Source organism: Centroberyx gerrardi, chromosome 20 (assembly GCF_048128805.1).
Source record: "Centroberyx gerrardi isolate f3 chromosome 20, fCenGer3.hap1.cur.20231027, whole genome shotgun sequence".
Lineage (NCBI taxonomy): Eukaryota > Metazoa > Chordata > Actinopteri > Beryciformes > Berycidae > Centroberyx > Centroberyx gerrardi.
Genome location: NC_136016.1, coordinates 13,525,841 through 13,546,372, shown reverse-complemented (window position 1 = coordinate 13,546,372; position 20,532 = coordinate 13,525,841). Strand labels below are relative to the sequence as shown.

The 20,532-nt window shown below is 45.7% G+C and overlaps 1 protein-coding gene across 13 annotated transcripts in view; it reads right to left on the bottom strand.

The window, feature by feature from the left end:
- The window catches only part of tcf7l2 (transcription factor 7 like 2), a 91,566-nt gene extending 71,797 nt beyond the window's left edge, over positions 1-19,769 (bottom strand). For all 13 annotated transcript variants that reach the window (XM_071914770.2, XM_071914772.2, XM_071914774.2 and 10 more), the window contains exons 1-3: positions 19,290-19,769; positions 19,062-19,128; positions 18,748-18,872 (exon numbers count right to left, since the gene is read on the bottom strand). In XM_071914770.2, the coding sequence (XP_071770871.1) occupies positions 18,748-18,872; positions 19,062-19,128; positions 19,290-19,478 (381 nt within the window). In that variant the 5' untranslated portion in view covers positions 19,479-19,769. The remainder of the gene's footprint in view (positions 1-18,747; positions 18,873-19,061; positions 19,129-19,289) is intronic.
- Positions 19,770-20,532: the final 763 nt, after the last annotated feature.

Here is a 20,532-nt window from a genome sequence, read left to right as displayed (position 1 = left end):
AAAAAATAAAATAAATAACAACAACAACTTCACGAGTTTTTCAGAAACACAGGAAACCGGGAAGGGACTAGTTAGCAGCCGGCCGGCCCCTACACAGCTTTCTCCTCCACAGCCGTGTAGGGAGGAGAACGTCAGGACGCTCCGCCACACCGCGAGTCCCCCAAGAACGCGGAGACACCGACACGTACGCGCCATCGTCACCATCAGCCGACGAAAAAAAAACACACGCGACGAAATGTTTGTCCATCCGCCGGTCCATCCGTCGTCTAGCCCTCGGGTCCGAGCCACTGGTTCTATTCTTCAAGTTACAGATTCCTTGAGAGTCATGGCCTTGAGAAGAGGAGGAAAACTGGGGGGGGAGAAGGGGTGGGGGGCAGGAGGGGAGGAAGGGACTGGAGGTACGATATAATGAGCCCTGTTGTTGGAGAAATAGGAGAAAGTGAGAGAGAAAGAATGGAGAAAGAGAGAGCCAGAGAGAAGAGAGTAGGAGGAGGAATATAAAACATAGCAAGATCCCCCCCCCCCCCCCCACTATTTCTCAACAGCTGCCAGGTCACTTTGTGAGTGTCTGAAAAAAATGCGCCGGGGCGTTGTTTGAGTGCTATATCGTTTTGTCGACAGGGAAGCAAAAATATCTGCGCTGACTGAATGTGCAATAAGAAAATAAGTGTTCAGCATTCAAATACGTGAAATACTTCAAAGTTAGGATAACACGTCATTGGAATTGGTTTAGCAAATGATGCATGTGTTAGCGCGCACGCAGGCCTGGAGAGACCAATAGAGAAACAATAAGGAAGTGGTCAACACAGGAACATGAACAGCTCTCTCCCAAAGCCGTGTGCAGAGAACTAAGCCTTGAAAAAGTAACGTTATCAGGATGTGAAATCTGAAGCTGCTCTGTTGATAGACTGATTTTGAGGAACCGCAGCATGTTTGTCCAAGTGTGTATACCTAAATGAGCTTCATTCTGCAGCAGTGCTCTAATTTCTGAACCGGAAAAAATATACCCCTATCGTAAGAGCACCCCCCGTGGGGGCTCTCATACTCACTTTCACCATCTTGTCCATTTCAGTCTCAATGGAGGAGCTCATGTTCGCTAATATTGACTGGACTGTCCAAGGCTATGGGAACAAAATGTATGAATTCTTCCACTGAGTGATCTTCCTCGTTACCTAGAGCAAGGGGTGAGTGACAGGCCCGCTGCGTAGGACAGACGGGGCATGATGTGGGTGAGGTTGGGAGAGACAAAACAAGAGAGCGGCAGGGACTCATTTAGGGTGTGATCAGAACCAGAGGATGCTAAAGCTGGGCTCGGGGCTTTAGCATCCTCTGGTGCTGGGCTGCCGTGCCCTGATGGATAAACTAATGAGAAGAGAGAAAAATCCATCCGGCGATTCACTGTGATACCATCGACGGGGCAGATCGCTACACAGCTACCATCCTCAGGTTGGGAAGGGTGGGGGTGTGGAAGAACAAAAAAAAAAAAAAAAAAAAGACAGACGAGGCTGGGGTGGAAGGAGAGAATGAGAATGAGGGAGTGAGAAAGGGAGAGAGAGAGAGAGAGAGAGAGAGCAAGAGAGAGAAGGGAGAAAAAAATTCACAATGATGACACGTAAGTGCAAAGAGCGATTAAGGATTTACTTTCAAAAGGACTCCCATTGATCTTTTTTGATAGACCTGCAATAAATCAAACCGGATTGACTCGCATGAGAACCGAGCCTAATCCTTTAGTCAGATCCAGGAGAACTCCAACCAAACCAGCTGTTAATTTAGGCTTTACGAGATAAAGCGGGAGAAATCCAACCTGATGTACCCTAGGGCAGAGGCTTACATCATCTCTGTAAAGCAATCAACTTATTGCCAGTTTGGAGAGGTAATCAGAGCGCATACTGAGAGGGGAGAGAGAGGAGACAGAGAGAAGGGGGGGGGGGCGGGGGGGGGGGGGGTGGAGAGAGGGAGGTGGAGAAAGAGAAAGGAGAGACAAGAGATAGCCTGAGAGGTTAGAGAGAGAACAGAAGCAAAAGAATATAAGAAATAGGAACAACAGGGGAAGAGGGAAGGCGGGGGTAAAAAAATAAATAAAAAAGTCCACTTAAAGGCATGGCCCAAATGTTGCTATGTCAAAAAAAAAAAAAAAAAAAACAGTTTTCCCTGCATGCTGGCCGGCTGCACAGGTCTACTGACTGAAACAGTGACGACGTGAAACTGAATAACTTTGAAAAATACCTTGAAACCAAAAAAGGACGCTACATGGGAGTACCTCTCCAATTATCTCCAGAGGGGGAAGATGAAACAGAGAGGAGCTAGCTGGAAACAGTAGCTCTCAGGGTGGATGGCAGGGAGTGGAGGCAGTCTTCAGCTCAATTTCCCCCCCCTCCACGCCACCCTGTAATTTCCCTGGAGGCCGGCCCAGACCTTGTCCCCATCCCCAGTGGCCGGTGCCACCTCAGCCGGGTCCTGCCAGCCGCGCTGTGGCCGCACCATAGCACAACCATAGTAATTAAAATGGTTATTTTTGTTTGGGGGAACGAGAGGGCTTTTTTTTTTCCGAGCTCTGGGCGGAAGTATTGCAAGACACCATCCAGCCCACACTGGGTAAACGATTCTGATGTCTTTTTCAGTTGTGCATCCTGTGTTTGTGTGTGTGTGTGTGTGTGTGTGTGTGTGTGAGTGCTAAATGTAATCACGGTATGGTTTTAGTTCCTCTTCTATACTGGGTGTGTAACACCGCAACGGAGGATGCAGAGACCACACAAACAACCACACACACACACACTAACACACATGTGCGCGTAAAGACTCATTAGCTCCCCATCTCCCCCGTCTTTAATGTCCTGTTTACGACGCGCAACAACCAGATCAGGTCTGAAATCCAATTGCGGGGCTTTGCAGGGCCCTTCACGTCGGCCCCGCAGGAGAGCTGAGGAGAAGCAGGCCTTGTAGTCTCTGGACACTGTCCAAGGGAAACTAAACCTCAGGAGTCCAAACAAAACCACACGTAAAATCAGAGTTAAAACAGCAGCCTCTATTCAGCCCGTCATGACCCCCACCGGCACCCACACACACACACACACACACACACACTCGTTGGCCCCTGCTCCTCTGCCCTCTCCCGGTTACACTGCATGCACACAGGGATCACTCCGACTTTGGGGGGGCTCCTCTCGCATCGCCAAATTGACCGAGGCACGGTGACTTGGGCTTTGACATGCGCTGATTTGTGTGTGTGTGTTTGTGTGTGTAAATATATACACACATAGGACACATCCATGTAAAGGAGACTGCCACTTAAGCTCGACTCATGTCGGCCTGTGCTATCTTTAGCGCCCAGGCTAAACTGTTACAACCACACAACAACCCTCTCCCCCTCCTTCAAATAAGAAGGCCCTGGCTCTTTGGTGGCGGCTGCCCACTGGCACCTCCCACCACGACCGCAAGGTCACACGTTTAATTACACAGAAAGTAGTAATCTCACCAGACAGATGGCAAGCAGGCCGCCTCTCAATTACTTTATGCCCAATTGAATCATTACTGATGTTATTTGCTAAATTATGGCATACAAAAACACCACAAAACAGGATTTGTGCTACAAGTGGGGGGGGGGGTGGAGGGGGGCTCAGGGTCGTGGCAGCGGTGGGGCAGAGAAGCAGATGTGCCTCTCGCCAAGCATCTGTGACGGAGATCAAAAAGGCGTGAAGAATACAAGCACATGACTGTGTTAGCTTTTGGGAAAAATTGGGTCTTTAATACCACAGTGATCAGTGCCAGAGAAAACAGACCCTTATTTTTCTCAAAACCAAAACTGGTACAGAACATTGGCTGATGTGGAGAGAGTCGGCTCCCGACAGCCCAGTTGAGGAAACCACATGACAAGGCCAATTTAAAACGTGAAGAAAGTGTTTGTCTCTTAAACGAGAGCCAGGGAAAAGAGTCGGGTTTTCTGGATTTTTTTCTTCAGTACAACCAGTTTGTCTTTGGGGAGCATCCCAATGGGCTCAGCTCTTTTCCTGAAAAACCCCAACCGGCAAGTGTGAGCGGTCTCCTCTCGGCGTCCACCCCTGTTGATGCCTCACTCATCATTTCTCAGCTCCTCCTGCCAATGGCTTCTGTGAACAATTAGAGGTTGACTTTCCCAGCGTCTCAGACCACAGCATCTCAATCTCTGGCCAGGCAGCTCCAACAGTCAGGCCAGCCGGCCAAGAAACAAGACTCACTTCAAGTCCAACCCTGGGTTTTGCTATCTATTCAACACTGGCTGTTAGTAAGGCCTCTCTCAGGCTGTCTGTGATTTAACACCACCGCAGAGCTAAATAAGGGCAAATTAACTGCACTGATCATATTAATGTCAGGAAAATATCAGTAATGACTTCATTGGGTTCATATTTGAAAGCCGTAACACAAATACCTGAACTTGGACCTTGGGCCTAGTCAGATAAATGCTTTAGCCAGCATGACTATAAATTCAACAGCTGATTGGCTGCCTGTTTGGGTCACCGGGTGTATTTCTTCTCCAGATTGGTCTGTCGCACCCGTGGGTGTCATGTTCAACGACAGCCTTGTGTCTCATGTCTCAGACAGGAGGAGCCAAATCAGGGTGGCAGGATGCACTATAAATCTGCTCTAACCATCACTTAGCAATGCCACGTAAACATTTCCCCTCGCAAAATCTTGACAACACAATGTACAGCAGTGCCTAACATTTTATTCTGCATTCTAATGGGCCACCAAATGCCAAATCAGCATTAGAGGAAGGGAGGAAGATTTACAGGTTGCCAGGGGTGGCCCACCAGGTTGGATCATTTTATGACCAGACCATGTCTGAATCCATATATAATGGCTGTGAATAACATTTGTCCCTCTGGTGACCGTAATAAGACTGGCAGCTTCCCACTAAATGGGAACAGTTGTGGTGAGTGGCACGTCCACTGCTGTAAAATGATCTGCGGGAGCATATAGAAAACTTCCAAGCTGTTTTTTTTTTTTTGAGTCAGGGTGAGGAATTCCACTGGCCTATAGACGGCAGTCAGCAGTTGTTCTCCCAGGAGGGGGCAAGTGTCTGGGAAGGGGAGAACAGGGGGATTGGAGAAGATGATGGCTAGATGCACGTTTTTACTGTGTAGGATTTTCAGAATGCAGGACTCAAATTGATCCCAAAGGCGAGGGTAGAGGATGAGAAGAAAGGGTCCGTGGAACTTCCCCTAAAAGGCTCAGAGGACTTAAGGGAATGGCTCCCAGGCACATCCAGCCAATGATCCTGAGGGGACGGGGGTGGTTTCCTGTTCTACTTTCCAGTTGTGCCGTGGCTCTGCTTGGGAGAGAGGCTGCACCGCTGTGTAATACCACAGACGATGTTCTCCAGCACTATAGGGAAAGTTTGGTAACAGACACCAAAACTTGAATGCTCATAGAAGCAGAGGGGGATTTAAGGAGGATTTCTCCATGACCATTATGTCATCACTTCTACAGTCTACAGCCCCAGACCCGGTGTTGCAGTGTTTTAAACTTTGGCTAATCAAAATGGGTGGTGGACTTGTTTCTGGTGGGTCCACACATTAAAAGTCTGTTTTAATAAAACTCTGGGCCCCAGGGTGAGACTGAATTTAATCATGTTGGGTCCTGGGCTGAAAAGATTTAAGAATACCAAACCATAAATGAATCCAATCTTCATACAGCACAATGCTTGTTTTATTCAATATTGACTCACAGACGTTGCACGGTCGGCGTACTCCTAACGCTAAGCCGCAAGACTGCAGCGAGGCCTGCCCATCTGACCCCCCACCGATCTGCGCGGCGAGGAATTCTAGCCGATGCCTTCTCCCGGTGCCCCGCGCCGTGACCGTGGGCCTCACAGCCTTCCCCCAGCTGCTGTACGGCAGGCATGGGCAGCAGCGCTGGCACCTGTCTCTGACAAGCCTCGGCATTCACACTGACTCTGGTTTCCTGAGACCGGCTGCCTGGCAGTCAGGTGACAAACGCTAACACACACACTGCCTCTGACGCAGAGCGCAAACACACACACACACACACACACACACCAGCAGTTCACATCTACTGAACCAAGAGGCACTTAAGTGTGATCCCAACCACTTAAAAAGCGTCAGTATCATGGTGAGAGAGGTCTTAGTCTCTCATGTGTCTCTTTCTGATACCAAGCCCTGCCCTGATTCAGGCTGTGGCTTGGAGCTGTAAACCGAAGCTTCCCTCAACGCCTCTCACCCGCCCGGCTATGCTCTAACCACTGTTTTTGCATACCGCTCAGCTTGCGTAACTGTTGAGTGGTTTTGCTCCAGCGAGACAATGGCCGTGTAACAGACTAAGCAGAGCTAAGCCATCTAATGTAAATGCACTGCAAGAGTTGATAAACACAAATCGCTCCTCCCTACGCAAGAAACACAGACAGAAAACTAACTTGGAGGACCTGGCGCATTGAGCAACACAAGTGCTTTCACGATAACAGAGAAAAGTATATCGGCGAGACTGCCAGCGGCTGAGGCAACACTGCTCAGGCCAAAAGGCAAGATTTCTCAGGTGAGCCGGTCGCCGCGGCCGAGGGCCCTGCGTGCCCAGAGTAAACATCGGCATCCACACTATAATTGTAACTCAATTTGAAACTCCCCTGAGTTCAGCGAGAGTATCAGAGTCAATCTGGGTCAGAGTGTGTGTAATTGAATTGTACAAGTCTCCGCACAGCTACAACTGACACCATAGACACGAACATAAAACCGACCGCAACAGGTTTTTATTCATCATTGCATTTTCTGCTGGCTCTGTGATACATTTAAGTTTGGGTCACTTCTGATTACACAGAAACGAAAATGTGTGCAAAGGTTACAGGTTCCAGGAAGAGTAATAGACTGACAGTAGAACCTGAGCTTAGGCAACAGGCCTGCGCTTTTAGGGCATTTTGTACTATGAACTGACAAACACTTCTCAAGCCTATCAGCTAAATTTCTCAGGTGAGTCATTTACCTCTGAAACGACTGTCGCAGCTTTGCCAGGGAGGGATGCGGGGGTCACAGGAGCAGGCTGAGCGGACAGGGCCTGATTGAGCACTAGGTACGGCGGCGGTGGTGGCGCTCACTCTGCCGCCCAGCGGACCACAGCCGCCTCTCCCCGCCTCATTTGCAAAGCAATCCCGCTTCCCTCCCACTCAGTGCATCTTTTTGTCATTTCCACGTCCAGGCTCCATTTGTATTGTGCGCTGAAATGGCAGGGAGACGACTGGAGGGAGGCAGGGAATCGGGTCTCAAGGAGACTGCTCTGCAACCAAAGAGCATCCCCCCCCCCCCCCCCACTCTACCCCCCTGAGCCAACACACACACACTCACCTCTCCCTGCCTGACTAATGTGCCCTGACACTCGTACATCACCCGTAAATTGGCCAAATGAATTAACCACGGCCCCTGCTTAGCTTTACGGGCTTTAAATGGATTTTCTCCTCTCCAGGTCTGCCCAATAATTGCATTTATCCATCTTGTTGAAGCAAGGTTTACACACTCGCTAAGATCATGCCAATCCCCGGCTACATTTTCCGCTCTGGTGGCGAGAGTGTGAGAGATTTGTCATCGGATCATAACAGGTAATTCAAACAACAATTAGCTTGACGACTCCGCCGTACGTCAATGTCTGGCTCCTTGTTGGGCAGGACCTTGGTTGGAGCAATGAGGCCCCTTCTATCTCCGCATCTATCTGTATCTCCTTCTACTGTTTCTTGTTCCCCCTCCCGGCCCTCTTAGTGTGATGAATTGAGCCTTGTAATACTTTTTATCTATCATCCAAACCTCCACGTTGAAGCAACAAACACCCATGGCTGGTAAGTAAATAGCGGCGAGAGAGAGAGAGAGAGAGAGAGAGAGGGAAAGAGAGAGAAAGAGAGAGAGAGGGAGGCAGGGTGCAGGCAGAGCTGTGAACACCAGCATCAGTGGGGGTCATCTCCACACTTGTGAATGTTTGAACAGTAGTGCATTAGACACCGGGGGGCCCAAAGGACAATTCAGCTATGTAAACATGCAGCGACTTCCTTCCCTCCGCTCCTCCAGGCCCGCACTGAGACGAGCCACTGTTTAAACAGCACACAGAGCATTCCTCTGCCTGGGCCCGGGCCAGCTGTGCATCCTTACTACAGGCCTGCCTGAGCAGAGACAGATACAGGCCTTACAGCAGCGAGGGTCATCCGCAACAGACAAAGGGCTTTCACAGACACGCGAAACTGGACTCGTCCGCTGGAAACGCTGCACGGCCCTAAACAGGCAAACTTCAGTGCTGATTGGTAGAGTCCGAGCTGAGCTCCCGTGCGAGAGAGATGAGCTATTAAAAGAATCAAATCAGCGTAACAGTCAAACCTGCTAAAGGTTCCGGCCTGAAATCTTACCGCTTGACGCCACCTGTTATGACAAAGCTGGAAATTTATCTTTATTGATATTTGAAATATGCAAAGTGCGACGGCCAATAAAGATAAAGAAGGCAGTAAAGCGATAAAGAGCCTCCTGGTTCTAAAGGGCACCATGACGTGCATCACATGACACACAGGCCATCCCGGCTTGGTGACGCCAGGCCATACTGTCAACTTTCATTATCAATATACTGTATGGGTCTAGGATTTAGACCAGGGGTCAGTGTCTAAAATGAACCTTTTGGCTCACCTGCCAAGGGCTAGTGAACTAACATAATGTACCAGCCAAGAATCATTTTTACTGGCCAAAAGAATATGTATTTTTCATAAAAATATATCACCATACCCGTTTTCAATGCTATTGAATGCTACTGTACAGTGGTCAGCAGGGACAACGACAGCAGGCAAAAGACCAAAGACTGTATATAACCAAGGTGTTCAAATGTTATCGTCTGAACAAGTTACAGACCCTTATTGATTTATCCGCCAAATAAAAATTTTTACCAGCATTTGGTGCTTTGTGGGTGTTCATTTCAGCCCCTGCAGGGGTTATTCAACTTGAGTAGTTCCCAACCCAATTGAGGAATTTAGTCTCTCACTCTGGGTCCCGGGGTCATGAAAACATATTGCCACAGGGGGACCCACTGGAATAAGGCCCATGTCCCATTTTGAGTCCAGACCCACTATTTTAAGAAGCCAGGATTTAGATTAATCATCACAGCATTCTCGTGCCAATCAAAGCAGCTAAACTCAACATCGTATTAAAACGAAGACATCCTCTAAATCACCTCTCATTCAGACTTGGTTTTATTTCAGGAAGACTACAGTCACTTGGTTCCTCTCCTGTGTCATTGCCTGAGCCGTCGACACCATCAGAGTTCCCAACAACGGTGAACCACAGGTCATTATTTCAATCAAACTGTAATTTCAGGGTGACTAGATTGCATTGTTTTCCGCCTCAACAGTGCCAAGTTCCCTCTGTCTGCCTGCTTGGCTGCCAGTTCATTCGGTTCCTCTGTGTGTCAGTCGGTCCCCTCTGGCTGGACGGTGAAGGCCACTCGTCTCACCTCGGGACAGTTGTCCAAACAAGACACTCCATTCACTCTGACCCCTTGGGGAGGAAGGCAATTGACAATTCACTCAATGCCGTGAGTCAATTTGTTCACTTTTGGAATTGACCCCAAACACTGCTGACACACCGGCCTCTCTCCGGAGTGGAATGAATACACCATACTGGTGTGTGTGTGTGTGTGTGTGGGGGGGGGGGGGGGTGGAGACGTTTGTTTTTTTACAGCTGCAAACACAATACAAAATCCATCCAGGTGTTTGTGTTCCAGCGCTATGCATTTTAAGAGTACACTTCAAAAATGCTAGGTCAATTTTGAAAAAAATAAGACAAAGAACAACAACCATAAAATTATTTAAAAAGCAGTCCACAATTCAATTTCTGTAAAATATAGAGAATCCAGTCTGTAAAGGTGTTAAGGAAAGGCTGGGAGAGAGGAATTAAGTAATAACGTTACCAACTATCCTTCAAAAACGATAACAATTTGTTTAAATGTATGCCAGCAATCATTTTGTAAGCGGCCATTTTTTCTAAATGATAGATGTTGCATTTTGGAACAAAATAAACACTTATCCTTTATATGCCACAACATTTCTGATCGGCGGCAGAATGGGAGGTATTTCAATGATCATGCACTAGTGGTGGACCATATGTGGACGTAATGAGCCACTCACATGAAATGTTATCTAGTACTGTACACAAATTGACAGCTGTCTCTTTACAGGAGGCGCAGTATTAGTGTGTGTAAATAAGTTTCTAACAGCTGGTTAAAGAGCTAACATGGGGAATTTGCTCTTAATCGGTCTTGTACTGGAATTCTGTCTTGCACCAGAAAAAAAATAAAGAAAATCTCAGGCTACTCCACATTGCGTGTCAGTGTAAAGGGCTTACATTTTATTAGCCTTGCGCATTTTTTTTTTTAACATACAGTAATCTCACCAACATTTTGTTCCAAATCCTACCATAATCCGCAGATTAGTAGATGAATTTATTTCTGCTCGGGCTCTAAAGCCCCCCTCACCTTTTGCAGGCAGTTATGAATCCACCACCTTTAACGGCAAACAAGTAGACTATCACCTCATTAGTGCACTCTCCCTGCTTCCTAAACACACACACACATACACACACACACAATCACACACACTCCTTGGAGCTTATCCTGCTACAATTAAAAGTTTAATTAGGAGATTAAAAATACATTGACTGGAGTTTTATCACCTTTCACTCCTCAATTATGTGTTTAACACACACAAAGTGCCTCCTTCCCATCTGAGCCATTTTGAATAGATTATCTGAATACAGAAATTCCCTTGACTAAATTAGTACTGGAAATACAAACCGGGTACATAAACAAGGCCGCTGACAAACACCGTCCATTTTTCCAAAACAAATAAGCAAACTTGAAAATGGAAAATACTGAATAACATTTTTTTGCAAATTTAATATACTGTAAGTACAGTATAATATCATGTAATCAGAATTAAAATATTACAGGATCTAGGAATATAGGGGCTAAAACTATTAAAAGATATACGAGCGGAGGGAATGTAAGCCATTTTGTTTCCATTCCATGCTGAAAATGAACTGAGAAGTTGGCTGATGTTGTACAACAGATGCCAAGCTTAAGATGTATAGTATGCACCTTACATATTATCTACCAGTGCTGTATGATTATTCATGTAGCAGAGGGGAAAGGGAAAGAGAAAAAAAAAAAAAAAAAAAAGGTTATGAGCATGAATGAGATTCTTCTTCAGCGGAACGTTCCAGAGCATTCTACCACCTCCATAAAAGGCTGGCTTACCACAGGTGTTCACTGCACACTGGCACGGCTAGTCATTATCTAGCCCGACATGATCATTAAGAGCTGTGATGGCAGTACGGCACCTCCTCCCTGCACACACACACACAAGCTGAAAAAAAAAAAAAAAAAAACTCCAATGGAAACTCAAGCACTCCCTATCAGTTGTTGTAAAAAAGGGGTGAGAGGGGAAGCTCCTTTCTCAACAAAAAGCATGTCAGCGCTGGTGCACTTTGACCCTGCACCAAACACACTCCGCAATCTAAACACGAGGCCGGCACCGCCAGAATTCCTCCGGCGTCACAGCGGCCCTCTCACCCACAGCTTTTAAGGCCAATTTCTGCGATGACGAGGTAGGGAAATGTGCAGGGCGACATGAGGGGGGGGGGGGGGGAAACAGGTCGATTCAATAAGAGGCAGAAGCCACACACACGCACCCGCCTGTTTGTCAAGCGTGGCAATAAACTGAAACTTGCCCCCCCCCTCCCTCTAGTTCTTGTTTCTCTCAGCTCAGTCCCTGCTGTTGTTTTTTTTTTTTGTTAAAGGGAAGATAAATGTGAAGCCTAGGGGCACTATTGTTTGGACATCTAACCAGGAACTGTCGCTGCTCTCATTGCCCTGGCATTAACAGCAATTATGCGCTCTATTCAGACAGCCTTTGTGTGACTGACCCCAACCCCCCCACCCCCACCTCCCCACCACCACCCCACACGCACATGCACACACACACACACACACACGCAGCGTCCTGGACACATTTCCCGCTTTTCTCTGGCCCGTCCCGCCCCGTGCTTTCCCTCCCACTCCACTGGTGAACTCCTTTGGCTACTGGAGGACTCGGGTCCCATTATGAATGGACTTAGAGAAATATGCACATTCAGGCAAAGAAAAAAAAGGAAGGGAAAAAAAAACACACACACACACACACACAGACACACACACACACATACCAGTACATCTTCTGGCAGAGTGATACCTGAGCTAAAACAATTCTGCACATAACAGTTTGTGGATTTTTACCATCAAAAACGCACTACTCTTAAAATATATTTAAACACACTCACAACTCCACAGGCCAAAATATTTGAAAATAATCTTCAGCACAGAATCCCTGAAATTGCCTTGCTAGAAAATGACATTTCCAATGAATTTGTAATTATGATACTTTCTAAATTAAATGCCAATGACTTCTTGTAACCAGCTAATCCTAACCCTAACCATAACCCTCGAATCTAAAGATGCAATCAATAGTCATTTCAAGCTTATCTTTTCAGCTGGATGCAGTGCAACAACACTACCCATAAAATCTAAAATCTGCAACTACCAGCTCAATCTGTCTTATCGCCATTTTCAGTAACTTTATTTGAAACAGCTTCATCTAAGTCGAGTCTATTGGCTGCAAGGTAAGAGGAACGCTTAACATTCTACCAACCACTATTGTCAACACGTGTACTTGTACTAGGGGCCACTTAACAGGGATGAATGGAGCAGCTATGCACAGTCCTGCAGGAACTTCCCTTTACAAATCAACAACAGCCATGTAATTCTAAGTACTTTCAGAGGTTTGGTGTATATTCACTTTCAAATATTCAAAAAAATGCAAAATAAAACAACTTTTCATTAAGCAAAAATGGTTCATAATACTGTATCTTGATGAAAATGAATACTGTCAATAATCAAATGAATAGCAGATCCTATGCATATTTTTGCATTGATTTTAAAATTTAAAGTCAACTGACCCCAACAATTCTGGGGAGTGCAAAATGAGCTGCCTACAAAGAAGAAAAAAAATAAAATAAAAAAATGAAGTAACATGCTGCATGCATGGATACAAATTCATCTGGTGGCTACATGCACACACAGACACACACACACACACAAACAGAATAATTTGATTTCCATGTTTCAGGGAGCCCCAAGCCCTGTGGGCCAGGAGCAGAGCTAGCCTATATTTAACAGATGACAAAAGTTGCATTCCAGATGTACAGTACCATCTTTGTGTTGAGCTCTATAGAAATGCATGGGAGAAAGAGGCAGCGAGGGGGGGTGGGGGGTGGTACATTGGGGGTTGTGGGGGGGGGGGGGACCAGTGCACAGCTGCTAAACTAATGCTGGTTTTTTTTTTTTCCCTCAGACACAGAAAAGCATAGAGTATGGTGGCTCACTGGCAGAGACAGGAAAGGCTAGAGGAGGTGAAAATGGATTTGCCCATTCTCAGAATAATTTGCTTTTACCAGTCACAGAATAAAAATTATATTTCAACCAGGCTGCACTGTGACTAAACAAATACTCAGCATAATCTGTTACATTCAACACACCAGCCAAGGCCAAATTAGGCACCAGATTAGTCGTGTTATTACACAAAAAACAATGGCGTCAGTGATTTAATTAATGTTTAGGGAAAGAAAAAAAAAAAAAAAGGTTCAGCTCCAAACCGGAGTTGACTGCAGCTGAACGTTAGCTACACCCAAACCCAGCTCACACTACCACCAGGGAACCGCTGCTCCCTTCGCACTAGTTAAAAATCTAATTAGAAACACGCCCACAAACTGACTGATTTTTTTCGGCTGTGTGGCGTTTCAAACAGAGTGACGGATCGAGGGGCGTGCGCACGCTTTCACACCGCTCAGCCTGCCAACATCATCAGCATTAGACAATTAAGCCCCGCTAGCGAGAAGAAGAAAATATATATATCTCGGTAAATATTTACTGCACAAATCTTTTCCATTCATTCACCAGGCACTAACAAAACCTTACTGTACTCCCTCTCTCCCCTCCTCAGCACCCCCCCCCACCCCACCACCACCACCCCCCTCCCATCCCCTACATCTGCGATTCATTGACTTTACAATTTACCACATGTCGAGATGGGAGAGGTCGAGCCTCCATCTGAATCACGGCACAAATATGCGAGTGATTTATTGTTTTAAAAACCCTGGGCCGATTTAGTGCAACTCCACTTTTCCTGAGCATTACTCCTATTGGCAGACCATGAACAATTACAGTTCGGACTAATTAAGCTTCGAGAATGTGCTGTGCACCGCTAATGTCTAGCAGGCCCCAATTTTAGTTTAATGGTGCCAAACTTTGCTCCCCCCCCCCCACCCCCCCCACCCCCACCCTCCAACTTAACTCCTCAAATCCAAAACAGATTGTACTTTTTTTTTATGGCTGTTTATCGAGTCGAAGAAAAATAAGGACCTTTTCTTTCCCCTCTCCTCGCATAGGATGAGAGAAACAGCAGTGGAAAGCAGAGGAGAGTGAGAGAGAGAGAGGGAGAGAGAGAGAGAGAGAGAGAGAGAGGAAAGGGAGCACAAAAAGGAGTAGTGGGAGGGAGAGAGCGGGAGCTGCTTCCGCCATACTTTGTAAACAAAAGTGATTTGCAAGACAAAAGGAGCACAACCTTCCAACTAAATTCAGAGTGCATTTTGCGGGTAGAGGCACAAAATGTGGCCGCGCAGTGCCACAAACCCCCCGCGGACACCAATTAGGCCCTATTAACATGTAAAGCCAATTTGATAAGGTGTGGGGCCTATCCCTTAAATCCGCATTAAACTATCTTTCCTCTCGTCGCAGCCAAAATCCATTTAGAGCCGCAGAACACACATAATCCAGATGATATACCATTGTTATGCTTATGCTGCTAACACGTTTAAAAAAGATACTGTCTGTGTCAATTATAAGAGATACAGGCCACAGCGTCGTGTTCACGTGAGCACAAAAGAGGTGGTGTTACATTCAGGCTGATGGGCAAATGCTGCAGCCAAGTTGGATGTTCATTACGATAATCTGACCAGAAAATCCACCGTTCCCTCCTCCCAAATATAATAATAAAAGGAGGCAGCCATCCTGGATCAAAGACAGTGGAATTATTTTTTAAATAGGTGGATCTACCACAATATGGGAGTGACAACACCACGGAAACAAAGAGGGGAAAGGGGAGAAAAAGCTATTGTTTCAACCACACAATGCCTTTCGACCGTCTTGTTGCAGAATCGCCACGGGTTTGGGGAGCGTCTTTTTTCACTCTAAACACAGCGGTGGATGCTGGGTGTTGCGTTCCCCCCCCACCACCACCCCCCCCTCTTTTTGTTCTTTTTTAAACTACTCGTAATTATACGTCGAAACTCAAAACCTCTGCCAAAAGTCTCCAGGCCTGGGGAATTATGGGGCCAGGGGTGGCGTCAAATATCTTAACATTCATAAGTCCGAGAGGCAGTAAATAAAGCCAGTGGATTTACGGCCCTGCAGCCCCGATGCAGGAGAGCTGGCCGCCCAGATCCCGCTCTCCCTCAGCCTCTCTGTCTCCGTCTCCAGACCTGTTGAGGTGTGATGTTAGCCCACAGCACCGGAGTTAACCCGCCGCCTTTTCCACAAGCCCCGTGTTAGCATCGGCACAAAACAAAGGTAGACGGAGAGAGGGAGTGAGAGAGAGAGAGACAGTAGGGGGGGAAAGGGAGAAAGCGAAAGAGATAGAGAACCCGGGGTGAACTGGCCAGGCCACTTCACCAATTCAACCTGCTCCCAGTGATCCAGCAGGCCTTTGTGTGAGGTTTAGGGAGGAGGGAGAGGGCAGGGAGAGGAGAGGGAGGAGACGAGGGCAGGAAGGCTTTTAAAGCCCGGGCACAGCGTCATGTCAAATTGCTAAATGATACTAAATTGTGAGCCTCCTTGGACTTAGGTGGTAGGAAAAACAAATTCTCACTGGTTATGGCTCCCAGAGGTCAGACAAATTATGGTAACCGCCACATGGAGGAATTTTTTTTTTCCCTCCCTCAAGTCATGCAATAACAAAATCTCAGGAAACAAGGTAAAATGTCCAGACAGATCAGGATCATGGCCAGCTGACAGAAAAATCAAAACTGATTACAATTTTGCTCCTTAGAGATGCCTGGATATTTAACAAAGGGAGATATGGCAAAAATTTCAATTCAAATCTAAAATACTTATCCTCGATACAAAAACAAAAAAAAAGCCACAAAGACCTAAATATTGGAACCCAAATCCTAAAAATAAAACCACAGCATCGCCCAAACCAAGAGGAGCTGCAGTGAGGGAAAAAATGAGGGGAAAAGCAGCGAGAATCAAAGCCCCTTTTTTTTTTCTCGACAAGACAGAAAAAGTCTCGTTCCAACAATACCACCAGTCATATTCAGTACCTTTCATGACATGTTAGGGAGCAAGACAGCTAATCAATGTCCAGGTGAATTATTTATGCCAGCTTTAAGTCTAATACATTTATATTACAGCGACCGCTGACTTCAAAGCTCTAATGGCTGGACACACAGGGTGCAAAAGACAGTGGGGGCCGAGGCGGTACAGTAGGCAGACCACCGCAAGCCGAAAAGGATCAACCTTGTTCAACTATGTTACAATTCAAGTGGATCTGTGAATAAAGCTACAATACAAGTTGTTTGATGCACACGGTAATTTGGCTCTGATCAGTCTCTGTCAGCCTCCTTGCTTTGTAAATTACTAATAAAAACCTACTCACTAGTAAACAGAGGGCTTTTATATTTACTGACATTACCTTGAATACAAGATAGTGGCGCACTGAACGACAGGTAACAAATCAGGGAACATTGCATTTAACAAATTAAAAAACAGGCCAAAGCGTAACGATCATCCCATTTCTGAGTTGACGCCTGATAATAATATTCCTGGGGTGAAATTAAGATAGCAAAGGTCAGCGCTGTCCGGCCGCAGCATCCTCCAGCCATGCTACAGGATTTACTGCTTTTATAACTGCTGCATAAGCAGACTGACAGGAGCGACGTGACGACTTGCACTGGACACAGTAGCATGACAATCACAAAGAAAACTAGAAAACCTCAACCAGGGAAACAAGTGAGTGTGTCAGTAAAATCATGTGTGCTGGTGTGAATGTGCTTTTGTGTCAGTATACTGATGAGAATAATGAGTGACTAATTCCACATACCAGCCGGTAGCGTTAACAAGGCTGGCTGAGTAAGAAGGGAAGAATGGCAAAATGTTCTCATGTGTGCATATGCCGGGAAACACAAAATCCTTCAACTATAAACACAGACACACGTACAGAGAATTCTGTGAGCACCGAAAAATTGTCATTTTATATGAAAATCTGTGTGATCGTGCTGAACTCAGAAGCAGGGATTGTGTCACACACAAAAGGACGGCGTTATATGTCACATGTGCATTTATTTTCCAGGTGTGCACAGTGCAGAAAAATTGAGGAAACAAATATCAGTTTCGTTAGCCAGGGGTGGGTGGGGAGGGGGGTCAAATTTCCTAATGCCTGGTCTTTGCCTTAACCTTGTAAAATGAGATGACAGGTCCTAAAGCGGAGACTTGTAATTGCAACCATTTAAAAAAGGGGGGCAAAAACACCCATGGTTGAGAAAATTATGCCGCTTAAGGATTGCCATTGCCCAGTGGGACTGGCGAGGTGCTGAGCAAATGAGTAAGTGTGCATAATTATAGCATGGCTGATTGTGTCTAAATAAATAACATGAATTTATTTATAAATAAGGGTTTACATGGCACATGCTTTTTTTTTTTTTTTTTTTTTTTTTAAGGCAATAGATTCCTCATTAGAAGCAGAGGTGGAGCACATGCAGAGCACAGCCTAGTGTTGCAGGATCATTTCTATCCAATAAATCACACATTTGAAAAATATTTATCCATGAGAAATTAAAAAAAAAAAAAAAATACAAATCAGTGTATGCGTTTTGAAAAAGAAGCTGTCAAATTTTGACACGTGCACCATGTACATAATGTCTTAATACATTTTGACACATGCAAATTACTTTGATAAGCTCATTAGCATATTGATTTTATTTGTGTAACCAACATCAGTGCTTTTAGATTCCTTTGCACTGCTTACAGCACGATTAGAAAGCCAATGTAAAGGCTTGAATGCTCATGCAGTTTGTGTTAGGGAAAACAAAAAGAGCATTTTTGATGAGGCTGTGCACACACACAAGCCAACTGCAGCATTATTCAGTGGGTTGAAACCATGCATTTGTAGCCTGTAATACAGCAGAACCTACACAGTAATAATAACACTAGTAATAATAATAATATCAATAATAATAATTTTAGAGTTTTCCATGCTTTTTATTTAATTATGGGGAAAAAAACAGAAACTCAGTAAAAATAATTTCCTGTGCACATGACCTGGCATAGCAAATTTCCTTTTTCAATGCACTGAGGTGGGAAGCAGTCCTAGTCGCTACCAGTGCTAGCATGCTAACTACTGTACATGACGAACACACAGGCGGACGGTGCTGCGAGCGAAGCGGCCGGGCGCGCCGCTGCACAGTTCATGGGGAGTTGCAAAACTTGGCTCTACATTTTTATCGGCTACACTTGTGGGTGACAACCGTGCGTGTCTGGGGTTACTTCGTGTCTACTTGGCGTCTGCGTCCGTGTGTGTGTGTGTGTGAGAGAGAGCGAGTGTGTGTGTGTGGTGTGGTGTGGTGTGTACATACAGGTGTAAATAAATGAACTTACTGTGCGTGCTGTTGGAGAAAGTGATCCATTGGGAAGGTAGGGGCTTGTGAGATCGGGGATCATTATAAATGGATAGCCCGGGTACGGTGGGCTCTTGAACAGCCCTCCATCTTGCCTTTTCGCAGCTAACATGGCGGGGGGGAAAAAGAAGAAAACTTTTTTTATAAGTGCCTTGCAAACTTTTTTTTAATTTTTGTTTTGGTAAATGCATTTGAGAAATAATGCAGAGGAGAGCCTCCTCGCCAGGCGTATATAATGCCATCGTGCAACAAAAAAACGAGACTCAAGACTGGAACAATAAATCAGAAACTCACCCTCCTCTAAACTTTCTCTTGTTTTGTCTCTGAAAGTTTCAGATCTAGGCGGAGGCCGTCTTTCCGCCTTGAAATGCAATGAAACACAGGGATTGCGTTAAAGTTAACACAACGGGCGAGGGCAACAACTTTCTTTCAAGTCTATCAATGTTAGCGCAGAGAGTAAAAATGTAGGCCTGACCTAACAAGAGAGGTAGCCGATCGATCCCGTTTTAATCTGCCACTTACCTCTGAATCCGACGAGCTGTTTTGATTCGTTTCCGATTCGTTTACAAGAGAAGATTTGACATCTGCTAAATCCCTTTCTGCCGAGGAGTTCTCCGAAATTTTCTCCTCCTGCTCCCCTTCGTCTTTGAAGGAAATCATTTCATCGTTTGCACCCAGATCGTCCCCTCCACCGCCGTTGAGCTGCGGCATTTTTCCCGAGCAAAAATTTTTTGGGGGGCAAAACACAAAGTTTTAAACCCTTGATCTCGGTGATCTAGAAAATCCGAGTTTAAGTTTAGGGTCTGTATTGGCGTTTTCCAAAGCACTGGCGGTTGGTACAAAACTAAAAAAGAAGGGAATCTTGGCAGAAAAAGGAAGCCGGAGAAGGAGCCGAGCCGCTCGGATTGAGTGAGTTGAAGTTGGTCGGAGTGGTTTTCAGTTCAAAGGCGGCGCTGATTGACAGATAGAGAGGGATGGAAATAGAGAGAGTCTGGATTCAGGATTATTGACAGGGAGAAACACACAAGAAACTAATGAGATTCAAACAGGGAGGGACTTGAAGTGACGTTTTCATAAATAGGAGGTAGAAAAAAAAAGAGAGAGAGAGGCTGGAGGAAGCCGGCGGACGACTGCAGTGAAAAGCATGTGAGGAGGAAAAAGGCAGTTTGGGAGCAGGACAGTGATGGTAAAATAGGAGGAAGATAGGAGTTGCTTGCAAATGTGGATTAAACGCATATATGGGCGGTCTCCCGGTGAAAAAATGAAAAGAGGGCACTTCCTTAAGGCTGTTTGCAACCAGGTTCACTGTACCATTCCCGACCAGTCATCGCACTGGGGCCAAAAGTTAACAATGCTTTGTAATATAGCCTGGAATAAACTTGAATTAGATGTCTTTTTCTTTTCTTCTTGAAAAATCGCCCCTATAACCTACTGTGGTATAGCTATATATATATTTTTTTTTTTGCTTACTAAATAGTCCTGGCCTATCAAAGCAGAATAAAAGCCCATCTTATTTTCCTATTTTCTCTGCTTTGTCTACTTGTTAGATCTATTTTTCATTATATTGGATAATATTTTCTTAGATCTATTTTTTGGGATGGGGGTATTATTGCATTCGGCTTGCTTGACAGGTGTGATGTCCTATGGGAATAACCTGAATTCCTCACTGGCAGCAAAGACTTGGCTGTTTTTATTTTCTCTCCTCTCTGAGCAGCAACACAGGACACAAATAACTGATGCAGATTTGCCTGGTCCAGCTCTATAC